Genomic DNA, 12,709 nt, shown 5'->3' with positions numbered 1-12,709 from the left:
TACCAGTATTTGCTCACCAGGTTTGTGTTCATGTTGACGCATTAACCTTTTAATGACATTTACACAACTAAAATATGTTGTGGCAGTCATTTACCATATTTAGCTTAACTAACAGTGAAAAAGCTGCACATTTAGCCACAGATTTTAACCTATCCATCATTTTGGTAGCTATAAAGTTACCCAAAAGAATTAACCTAACCCAATCATCATTGTACCAGGGTTTTAAACTAAGCTTGGCCCACTCATCTAAGACAAGTATGAGCATAACTTCTTTTGCACAAGTAAATATAAAAATTAATAGACTGACCAAATGTGTAAAATTTTGTAACAAACTGCCTGAAAAAATATAAATATCTTTTGTTAATTAATCTAAATAAATAAAATAAATTGGCACATGGCAACACTCCGGGTATCATCCAGTACACAAATGAATATTACTGTTACCAAGCCATACAATACAGACTCCATACAGTATAAGTAATGAAACCCAACCAATTTGTTATGCAGTTCAGTAAGTGTAGCATCCAAATTGGCACCATCATCATAAATATATCTGCAAGGTGGACCACTGATAAAGATTAATCCATTGGTTGTAGACAAGAAAGGTACAGAAAGACAGTGATTTACTCTTACCATTCTCAAGGACATGGCTTCTTTCATGCATCTGAAATATTAAAAGTATATGAACTTACATACTGCACCCATTTTTAGGTACATGGAGCCATGATTGGTAGATTCAGTAATGGCCAATTTTGGAGCCTTGAAGCTCAAGGTGTTGACAGACGCACGATCTGATTCATTATCTGCATCTGAGCAACCAGACAATCGGGAATCTCGACTTGACATACGTCCTGGTAAAAATTAGTAAATGAGTAAACATTTTGGGAAAATATGTGTGGTCATCAGATAATTTATATTTCAGAGATAATGCAGTAAATTTGGAAGGTTATATGATATAAAACCTTACATACTTGTGAAGGACACGGTAATTCTTTTACCTGATATAAGCTAAACTAGCTTCTTCGATGTCATCTATTACAATGCAGTATAACATATCAACTCAGCTCTGACACATGGCAGAGTGGTCAGCTAGAAGCATGGTTTAATGTATGATATCTCTCCCTGCCTCTTGTAACCCCTGAACCGGGGTCTTAAAAATCTTTAGTGGTCTTTAGCACTTACTCTCAAATCAAATTACCATTTTTTTTTTACTTATTCTGAGTAAAGAATATGTTGAGAGAGAGATTGTCTCATTAATAATACCTACAAGAGGGGTATGGCAACAGTTCTCATAAGAATGGGTGAAACAATACTGCATTATCCTTTACCCTTATGTATAATTTAGTCAGAATAATAGTTGCAAGTTGAGAGAGAATTTTTGTATCTCAGGATTTAAAAGTTCATAATTCTCTCATGCATGTGTTGTGATGACACATAAAATAACACTGTATTCAAGTTTACCACTTAAGAAAAAATAAAAATACACTTGTATCTTAATGTAATCTATTATTAATGGTGCACCTTATTTAAAGTGATTTTATGCCAGGCTTTATGATTTCTATCTTCATGCATTCACTCTTATAGTTCTTCATTGATGTTAACCTTTACTATATAATTAAAGATTAGTTAAAAACATTACAGAGGAATTATATCATTCTGCTATCAGCTGCTGATGAATGAAGACTACTGTAAACTGTGCTGATGCAACATTAATGACCCAGGGTCAGTGCATCATCCAGTAACCACCTCATATGCTCTGAACCTCATCAGTTGTCGTTAATGATTCACAAACTCAGCTGACACACTCCTTGTACCGAGTAAAAGGATCTTGGGGATAAAATGGGACTTCAAAATATATCGGGATATTTTTCTAAGCTGGAAGGTAACATAAGATGTGATTCATTAGAACCAAGCCAGTCAGCACAGAGAGTGGAAAGAAAGATGCTGTACCAAGAGACTTGCATTATAAACCCCCATTATAACATTGAGGGTTGCTTATATCATAAGAGAGGTATCCCTTGATAGACTGAAGTAGATGACCCATGGTTTCTATTCTTCAATTTGGGGTTCTTTATGCTTCTGATGAAGACAAGTGAATAAGAATGTCTTTTCAAGGCATGTGTCATGTTGGGTTATGCGAGAAGTACTGGTACATTTATCTTATGAGAAAGGCCCATTCAGAAGCAGTAATTTCTGTCTTATGCCCCCCTAAAATAAAAATAAAAAGTGTTGCATGGAAGGTCTTTGTTACTATTAAATTTTTGCATACCTCTTATAGCGATATAGATGCATTCCTGGAAAATGCAACACTACAAGAGGCAACTCAATAAGAGGTAAATACAGATTAACCTGGTTCCAAGAGATGGATTCGCGACCGCACTTTCTTACCTCGAGTGTATGAGCAATATATGAGGGCTCACTGGTTATCAGTAATAGCACTAGTAATGATGTAATACAGTACACATGATAAATGTGAGCATGAGTGTGTGTGTGTGTAAAAGAAAAACAAGCAAACCAATAAAATTAAGAGATATTTGAATCAGATACCACCGTACAAAGCTACGGCATTATCATAAAGTTATTTATGAAGAAAAGAGATACTGCTACAATTATCAGGCTATTTGCTACTAGAAGAGGTCTTGCGAGTCCATCTTAGCTGTGAGTCTTTGAAAATCTGGCAGATGTTGCGAAGGCTGTACAAATTAACTCTGTCAGGTGTCGATTTGTAAGGAATGCACGATGTTTTGACTTCATTACGGAGTACAGTGATTCGCAGCAGTATGTTGTGCTGAAAATTGAGATGAGTTGTACACTAATTTTTTTCTTGAGTTCAGGATATTTTGTTTCTGGAACTTGCTTTCAGAACTTGTTTGTAGACTGAGATTTATGAATCATCATTAGACCCAGGTCCTCCTGAAATTCCATTACTGTAGTTCCATTTTCACAGCAGATGAATTCATAACCAGAAGTTTGAGAATCGAACAACCATCATTGATCACAACAACCATGAATGGGCTTACAAGAAAGGTAAAGCAGGGTTTCAAGCTCTGCAAGTCATCAAACATGGCTAGGAAATTATCAAGCAGTCCTTGTAATTAATTTTTGTATTCTTCCAGTTTGTGGTCATTTATTTCAATATCAGGGAATGTATTTACTCTCCTTTTGAGATTGGGGAAGTGGTTGTAGTTTCTTGACAGCATGTCTCTTTGAAGAACTTTTATTTTATTCTGGAAGCTGAAAATTGTCTGAGTAAGATCAGAAACAATTTTATCCTTCCCCTGGAGTGCCAAGTTGAAAGTTTGTAGACGTTTCATTATATCAGTAAGGAACATCAGATCTTGCAACCATTCATCATTTTCCAGTTGAGGAGAACATCTGTTCTTTTCTTCAAGAAAAGTAGTGATAGTCTCCAACTGATCTACAAACTTATTCAAGACGTTGCTGGTTGACAACCACCTCACAATGCAGTAGAAAGAGAAGTCATTGGGCTTATCTTCAAGCTCCAGTTCTTCAATAAAACTTTTGAACTGGGTTTTCCCATATGAGCGGATGAAATTGACAATATCTAGGACAGTTATCATAATATTTCTGTGCCTCAAATACTCCTTTATGGGACGATAGTTGTAATATGGGAGGTTTACAAAATTTAGGTTGATCTCAACTGCTAGTAATACGTCTTACAAGTCCATTATACTTTGTCCTCATAGTGAAGAGTTGGTGACCATAAATACTTTAGAAATCATTACAGGTATTTATCTGTTTCAGGAAGTTGTTCTGAGAAAATGTTGCACAATGGTACTTCAAAGTATGTAGAAAAAATACTGTTATATTGAAATATGTTTCAAACTCCTCTTATTTGATCTTGTCTCCAGGGAGACAGACTTCCATCGACCGTATACTGTCAGCTTTGATAAGAAAGTAGCAATTACCTTCCAGATAAAGATTGGTGGCTGTCTCTCATAAGTCACAAAAAAATCTGTCCATATCCATAAATAATAACTCTTAAAACAGATAATTAACAGATTTAACCTTAAAATCCAACTGACATTTTGGACAAATAAGTATAACTTTTTTTTATATTATTTGATGGAAATTATTTCACACAAATTATAAAATTTTCTTTTACAGCAATCCTATAAGACATTGTTTACAGTATTGTATCATAAGTGATATCTCCGTTAGCCGGAATAATTGGTGTCGAGCGCTTCCGAGAATGAGAGATTTCCGGGTAACGAGACGACTCTCAAGCCGGAAAAACCCCCCATCCCCAGAATTTTCCAGAATATTCCAGGTAACGGAAAAATGTTCTTGGAACTCCCAGAAAATGCACAGTACATCATCTCTCGAACCCGGAAAATATCCCCCATCCCCAGAATTTTCCCGGTACCGGAAAAAATTTCTCATAATTTCCGGAAAATTCCGGCTTTGGGAACGATTTTCCCAAAAAAATTCAATTCCAGCTGTCAGAGAGATCCGGTTAAGGGGGATTCCAGCTAACGGACATATTACTGTACATGTACAGTATACCTAAACTATAATAAAATGATTTAAAGTTATGTTAGGTTAGGTGAAGTTAGGTTAGTGATGATGTTATTCATCTATAGGGTGTATTAAGATTATCACCATGATAATCCCTTTATACAGACCAAATTAAATTGTCCAAAATATTGGAAATTTACAAACTCATAGAAATTACTACATCACTATTTTGTAATCATATATACATACATACATATATATATATATATATATATATATATATATATATATATATATATATATATATATATATATATATATATATATATATATATATATATATATATATATATATATATATATATATATATATATATATATATATATATATATATATATATATATATATATATATATATATATATATATATATATATATATATATCGTGTAACCCTGCTTTACGTGGTCAATTGAACCCACGGAGGCCCGCGTAAAGTGAACAACAGACCATACGGGATTAATTGAAACAGAAACTGGGCCGACCCCCAAACTCCACTTTTTCAGACACAATACCTACGTTGTAGTAAAAATAACTTCTTAATTTTATGATGGGATGCACACGCAATTAATAATTAAGAGAAATATCAATAATATTAGGTTTTTTAACACTTACATTAGTAAAAAAGATGGTTGGGCACACGGGCATGGGGGGTTGGTTCCGAGGCAGAGGGTAGATTATTGGCCCTCACCTGTATCACTTGTATCAATTGTATCACTATCCACCACAGAGGCTTGCAGGGCCTCTTTGTCATGCCCCTCAAAGTCCATATAAGTCCATATCCTCACTATCACTATCACTGACTTGGGCCGGCTGTGGTGGGTGGCGGGTGAAGAACTCGGTAATGTTTTGATGACTGGGCGACCTTGTGCGCACCCTGCTAACGCCGCTCTCCGCGTAAAAGGGTACACACACCGCGGAAAGTGAGCATTCCGTGTTCGGCAGGGTACCGCGTAAACGTGAAAACACGTAAAGTGGGACCACGTAAAGCGAGGGTTGACTGTGTGTGTGTGTGTGTGTGTGTGTGTGTGTATATATATATATATATATATATATATATATATATATATATATATATATATATATATATATATATATATATATATATATATATATATATATATATATATATATATATATATATATATCTTGATAAAATCATTTTATCAAGATTTATCTTATCCACGTATTGTGGAATTACATGAAATATATATATATATATATATATATATATATATATATATATATATATATATATATATATATATATATATATATATATATATATATATATATATATATATATATATATATATATATATATATATATATATACACACTACTGTATTGTGTGCGTGTAATTCTAATTTACCGGTAGTTAGTGATTTGCTGAGCACAGCAGATAAAACTCATGCTCTTATTGTTATTCAATAGATTCCAGTACTGTACAGTACTTAAAGTGCATGCAAATGGCATTCATATAACATGCAACTGAAACTACCAACTAACAAAAAAATTTCATGCTCTTACAGCAATTCATTTATCCAGTTCTGTCTCAATTTAAATATGTACCTTATGTATACAACTTAAATATATAATTCAAGAATGTGTAGAGTTCACAGTATTCTGAAAATCTTAAAAAGTAATATTTTGTATGATGGTGAACCTGTAGCAAAAATCATTTCAAGCCTGCTTACCGGTAACATATTTCATATACAGTACATGCATAATACAGTATGGTATCACAGCAAGCAACCATTTCTTGTTCATCCTGGGGAAAATATTGAGGTTGCACATACCAATGTCAAAGACACTCGAGAACTACAACAAATACTTTCGATGGGTTATATCCCAACGGAAAACACCTCTTGTCCTTTTACTTTTAAAATAATTATGGTACTGTACTATGATAACTATTGCCATCATTGATATGGCTGAGCTCCCCAACCAAGACTTTATCAACAGGGTTCATCATTTGTGTATGAAGAACTTATGCTTGATGTACTGTTTTTAATATGCCCAATGGAAACTATACCATATACTGTACTTGTCAACAAACAGATGGACAGTACCATGACTGTACCCATGCCAATTTCTCTGGCTGGGAAATAATAGTTAAATTTCCTAACCAAGTTTGAAACACACACTTAATAATTTAGACTAATACTTATACAGTACATTACATGTTTAAGCTATTGATAAAGTTATAGCAACGTGAAGAGACTAAATGAGGAAATATGTGTAAACCCTTAGTTTTCTGTGTAGATCTTAGCACACAGGAGGACAGTCACACCTGCCACACCACACCATGTACACAAGTGTATTGAATCATATTGAATTTGGTCATTTATAAAAAATAAATTACTGTAATATACTGTAAATGTAATTCCATCCTTTAACTTGCACTATAAAACAAAGCTAGTGCATACTTTTTTGTATGAATTATTCATTATTATACAGTATGTACTTATCAAGAAGAGTAATTAGAGTACTCTACTATATTTACCTGGCAGAAGGCTTGAATGTACACCCAATCAAAGATGACAAATCAGCCTGTAAAGTCATAATAGTGAACAGTTGCTTTAAATATTTTCCATTAAGCTTTATAGGTTGTGCATCAAATATATGAGTGTACACAATCTACATTTGTCTGTGTACAGTAAACCTTTGACCAATTATTTGATTTTTATTGTAAATAAGTCATATCGCTTTTAATACCAATATTTCAACCACAGGATTCAACCATATAGCATACAGTACGTATATGTAGTCACTTATAATCTGCATTAAAAAAATTTCCAAAACCTTAATGCGTTTCACTAAAATCCTTACATTATCACATTAATTACTCATTAATTCTTCCATTATTGGTTCAAATCCACTTCTTATATGCAAGACATCACTGAACTCTTCATTAATTTCATTCATTTGATTGCTCACAGTGCTATTCAGAAAAGATACTGGTCATTATTAACTATAGTGGGGTTTTCAAACTATGTTTCACTTAGTTATGCAGGCAAGAAATGACATCATAAATGATGACATAGATCACAAATGATTCAAAATCATTTTGAAGCCATTGAGTGACAAGTTATCGTCCACACCACAATTTTAAATTATTTATGTTATACATAATAGGTATGCATGTAGTGTACAGTACTTCAACTTCACTTTGTAGTGTGCTGTCCTAGAATACATTTCAGGGTGTGATATACAGATTCTGTATCGTAATTTAGCTATGTAGTGTCATAAAGAAGGAGTTATATATATATATATATATATATATATATATATATATATATATATATATATATATATATATATATATATATATATATATATATATATATATATATATATATATATATATATATATATATACACAATCAACACCTCAACCCGCCAGGATTCGAGGCCCAAGAAGTTTGAAAAATTTACGTAATATATTACAATTTAAAATATTTCCTCTATTACTTATTAAGTGATAGGTAGATAGGCAGCTACCAAACAGGGAGGTAGGTACTACCGCCTGGGAAGATATTGGAAGCATAATGTGTTGTCTAATGGTAGACCCTGCTGCCATATGGAATCAAAAAAATTGTGACCAAGTCCCAGGTTGCTGATCTGTCTTTCTGCCTCATCTACACACAATTGCAGGGTCTCAATTGTTTCTCTTACTTGGACAACACAACATATATAATGTATATAATTTCTCAGTCTTGATTTATTTTTTCGATTTTGTATTTACAGTATTTATGGTTATTTTTCTTATTTTATTTTTGTTTTTTATTAATTTGCTATTAATTTTATTAATTGTTGTAATAATGATAATGGTAATGGTAGTAATAATAATAATAGATATATTATTATTATTATTATTATTATTATAATTATTATTTGTCATTATATTTTTGCCCCCCCAGGCCCTGATGTGGGTCATTACCTGTGCCCGGGTGGGCTAATCTTTGTAAAGTTATCTTTGAAGAAAGGGATTTTTCTCTTCTTAATAATGACATATTTGGCATAAATGGGGTGAATTAAATGCCTAAAACCTTATTAAGCTCCAAAGCACATCATTTACCATACAGAAAGTTTTCTGTGAGTAGCATCAACCTTTAACTCCTATCCCAGCAGCTGTTCTGCCCACCTCTTGCTCATTTTGATTGCTAATTAATCCTTTCACTACGGTGTCTTTTCATCTATTTTATTCTGGCTACCACCAGACAATTTTATTCAGCCGGGGAAGTTCCATCTCGTAGTCAAAAGGTTACACAAAACTTCGCTGCTTCTACAAGGTGAGGAAATCCCGTCTGTATTGTCAGTGTTATTCTGCATTGTAATCTCTCCCAATTGAGATACTAGACACTTCCCTACTCACCTCCAGTAACCAACCCCCTCCCCAGACAATTACCCCGACACACTCCTGGTAAATGCACAGGAGTGGAGCCAACTGTACAACAATTAGTGTTATACTGATGTCTTGGAAAATAATATATTTGATACCACTTTCAAACATTGTAAAAATTTTGATAATGTTTTCTAGAAAATGTGATACACAAGGGAAGGGTTCAAGGTCACAAATAGGGTCACAGTGAACAGGTCATGTTACCTGTAAATATTGTACTGTAGAGTACAGTATTATGATTTTGGACCAATAACTCCTGGTTTCATTAATGATGTATTGTACAGTACTGTATAATAACTGGCAGTGCAGACATGCAATTATGGATATATCAAAACCATGAACTTAGAAATTGTAGAAATTTAAAGTTTACTGTGTGTGTGTGTGTGCATGTATTTTCAAGTCTTTTCCCAGTTAATGCAGGGGAGCTGGAATAGAGAGAAAAAGACACACAAATGCAAATTTCACTTCAATTCATGTCAACCAATCATTCTTTCTGCTAAAAATAAAAAGCCGTTTCAATAATTCACTTACAAAAACCCTCTAAATCTGGTTTGACCCTGCTGCTTCACACAGACCAGCACGTCATTCTCAAAAAAGAATAACACTAGATGCCATGTTTTCCACGTATATTTGCACACTGTTTTTCTCTGGACATCCAATCCCCTTACTTCTAGTGTATCCTTTGCCATATTCTCCCATCTCCTTCTTTGTCTTACCCTCTGTCTCCCCTATCCTCTACTTCTGATTTATAGTAATTTTACCAATCATTTACTTTCTATTCTCTTTAGATGTCCATACCACCTGAGAAGACCATTGTGTTCTCTTTGCTTGACAGTTCCTATTCTCTGCACTCTATTGACTACCCATGGTGCTCTCAAATAGGAAGAAGAAAAAGAAGAACAGTAAGAAGAATCATTAAGATAAAAATAAAAACAAGAAACAGTAAGAAGAATATGAAGGAGAAAAAGAAAAGAAGCAGTAATAAGTAGTTGATGATTATAAAGAAACAGTAAAAAGAAGAAACAGGAAGATGATGAAAGAGAAGAGGTAGACCTGCTTAGGAAGTTGCTGCTAGCTTGAGAGACTTTAATCCCCCCTCCCCAGATATTTCTTGCTAAGTAGGGGTGCATTTTCAAGGCCCCCTCATTTTTTTTTCTTGAAATTGAAATCTATAGCGAATATAAGTGGTACATCATGGAGCACTCTGGCTCAACATGAATGTTTAATATGGTGGTAAACAGAGCCTGCAGTCTTTCACCAGCATTTCATATACTGTACTGTACATATACAGTATTAAATGTACACTTTTATGCCTATATTGTACTGTAAATATGTATTAATGTTTGTTTTATAAAAAAGAGAGAACCGGTATAACACACCTTACTGACTGAACTACACTAATTCAATGTTGTTGTTGTACATCCAGATGGTATACAAAGACAGGCTCAGACTGGAAGACAGTACAGTATTACACCTAAACTTCAAAGCTGAGGAAATTTGTATATGTACAGGGTATTTATACCATCAGGAAATGTTAGTAATGACTTAGTCATAATTGGCACCACTTTAACGATGGCCTGAGGCTACTACTGTACCTGCCTCTTTTCCCCTTTTTCTTTTATTATGCAACCAGAAATGGGTAAGTTGGTGGTTTAGGTGTAAAACTGTACCATCTTACAGTATTCCAAAACAGTTGATGTGAATACCTATTTACTTTATTTACATAATGGCCAACACTACATTATGCATTGACTTCATAGGTTGTGCCACAAGCAAGTAATCTTAACTCAGAACTTGCTTAATTTTGGAAAGAGTGGATGTTATTCTGAATTATGGAGGTTATACTGTACTGTATACAGTATAATGTTTTCTGTCATGTAAATTACTTTTTTCATTAAAATATTTAACTAAAAAAATCATTAAATGATTCATAATGTTAGTGTTAAGTTAATACTATTAATAATTAGATACAACATCTATAAATGTGTTTGACATAAATCAATCAATCATTGCTTGAGTCAACTTTAAACTGAGTACAGTACTGTAATGTACAGTATTGTAACTAATGCACAGGTCTTACTCTTTATTCCGCAATGCAAAAAAATGACTTCTGATGGCACTGTGATCAAATCTGGCAATGATTCCCATTTCCACTATGTTAACATCTTCATTTGTGAATGGAAAACTTTTTCCTTTCTCTTTTAGATTACCAAGTCACAAGTTAGATAGCAGTATCATGAGAAATAGTTAATTGAAGTACTACAGTATAAGCCAAAACTGTTCAAGAAGAATTTGCTATGTCAGTTGATTAGCCCCTGGAATATACAGTGTACTGTATATGAGTTTGTTTGGTATTATCCAAGTAGTGATACAAACCACCTTTATTACACAATTACCTGCATATTATTAGTCCACTAAGTACCCTCGTTAATTACATGACTGGCAGTTCTCAAGCCTCTTTACAATGTAATTTAGATCATTCTGTGTACCTGTCCCCTCATGTTGCGCTGTGTTCCGGCGAGGGAAGACCATATTTAAGTCAGGCATAGCCATGTAGCTCCCTGCAATGTATAATGGCATAATGGTTTTTGATGGTTTTCTCTTACAATCAGTTTCACTAAAATGAATAAGGAAATGTATTAGTGTCCATCTTGTCTCGCTGTTAGAGGTAGTCTCTTTGTGCACACACTACTTAAATGTACAAAATATTCATTAATTAAGGCAGTCACTATTAGTTTAAACAATCACTATATAATACAGTACACAGAATACATAAAACTAAATATCATACACTCTATTTATCTTAAAATTACATGGATGGAATACTACTATTGTTAATAAGGTGGATAAGCTTTGATTGGTGACCAGCAGGCAAGACAGTGCTCTATCCCCCCCAATTATGTGTCCCAAGATACTGTACAAGCAATTTTAAGAGTGGTCACAAGTGCAGCACCAACCAATAAGTCAGGTCAGTAAAAATTGTAATTTTGAATCCTTTTCCATTTACTCATACAACAAAAAACTGCTATTTAATACTTACTGTGCATGTATTTTTTTTTAAATTACCTTAAAAAATGTAACTGGTGAAAAAAATCAAGGGTAAATGTCAACAAGTGTTGATGAAAGCAAGGTGATTTACCTTGAATGCATAATTATGTTAAATTCTAAATACAGTATAAACTGGATCAGGGGCTACTAAACATGATGAATTTAAAAAATAAAGGAATGATACTTGAAATCCCATTTCATGGCAGAGAAGATGTACCATTGCCAAGCACATCACCTGCAGATTCTGCTACTACCCATAAGGTGTACAATTTTTTAAAACGGGAGCTATTTTCATAGCACAAAAATGTATTTCTGCAATCAATCAACATATTGCAGCTTCCCCACCCAGTAAAATCAATACAAATCGAATGACTGTTTCAGTGATCTGAGGGATGGATGGGTCATAATCTGAATGCCACAGCTCATTTACTAGACTCCCTGAGAGCATACAGTAAAATGGCTTACCCTTTGTATCATCACATCTTAGTTTCATTTAACAGTCAGTCAATATTATTTTCACATCATGTACAGATCCGTCCATGAAAATATTAAGTAACAAGGATAACACTACACATGCTTGATGCACTCCTCCAGTTATTTCATATCACTGTACGTATTCACTCATACCACAGCTTCTTCTCATGAACGTTTATTAAAAGGTTCTTGAGTCTTTAATAAACTTATGCATCCCTATACAATGTCAGTGTTTCCCACAGGG

General features: G+C 33.7%; 1 protein-coding gene across 3 annotated transcripts in view; it reads right to left on the bottom strand.

Moving 5' to 3' along the window:
- Window positions 1-12,709, bottom strand: part of LOC121863267 (proton channel OtopLc-like) — a 49,627-nt gene that overhangs the window by 31,397 nt on the left and 5,521 nt on the right. For 2 of the 3 annotated variants that reach the window (XM_042361833.1, XM_042361842.1), the window contains exons 4-5: window positions 11,433-11,504; window positions 693-851 (exon numbers count right to left, since the gene is read on the bottom strand). In XM_042361833.1, coding sequence (XP_042217767.1) covers window positions 693-851; window positions 11,433-11,504 — 231 coding nt within the window. The remainder of the gene's footprint in view (window positions 1-692; window positions 852-11,432; window positions 11,505-12,709) is intronic. The other variant, XM_042361851.1, reaches the window with a different exon arrangement.

Source organism: Homarus americanus, unplaced genomic scaffold (assembly GCF_018991925.1).
Source record: "Homarus americanus isolate GMGI-L3 unplaced genomic scaffold, GMGI_Hamer_2.0 scaffold40248, whole genome shotgun sequence".
Taxonomy (NCBI): Eukaryota; Metazoa; Arthropoda; class Malacostraca; order Decapoda; family Nephropidae; genus Homarus; species Homarus americanus.
The sequence above is the reverse complement of the archived record's forward strand: the minus strand, read 5'-3'. Positions and strand labels throughout refer to the sequence as shown.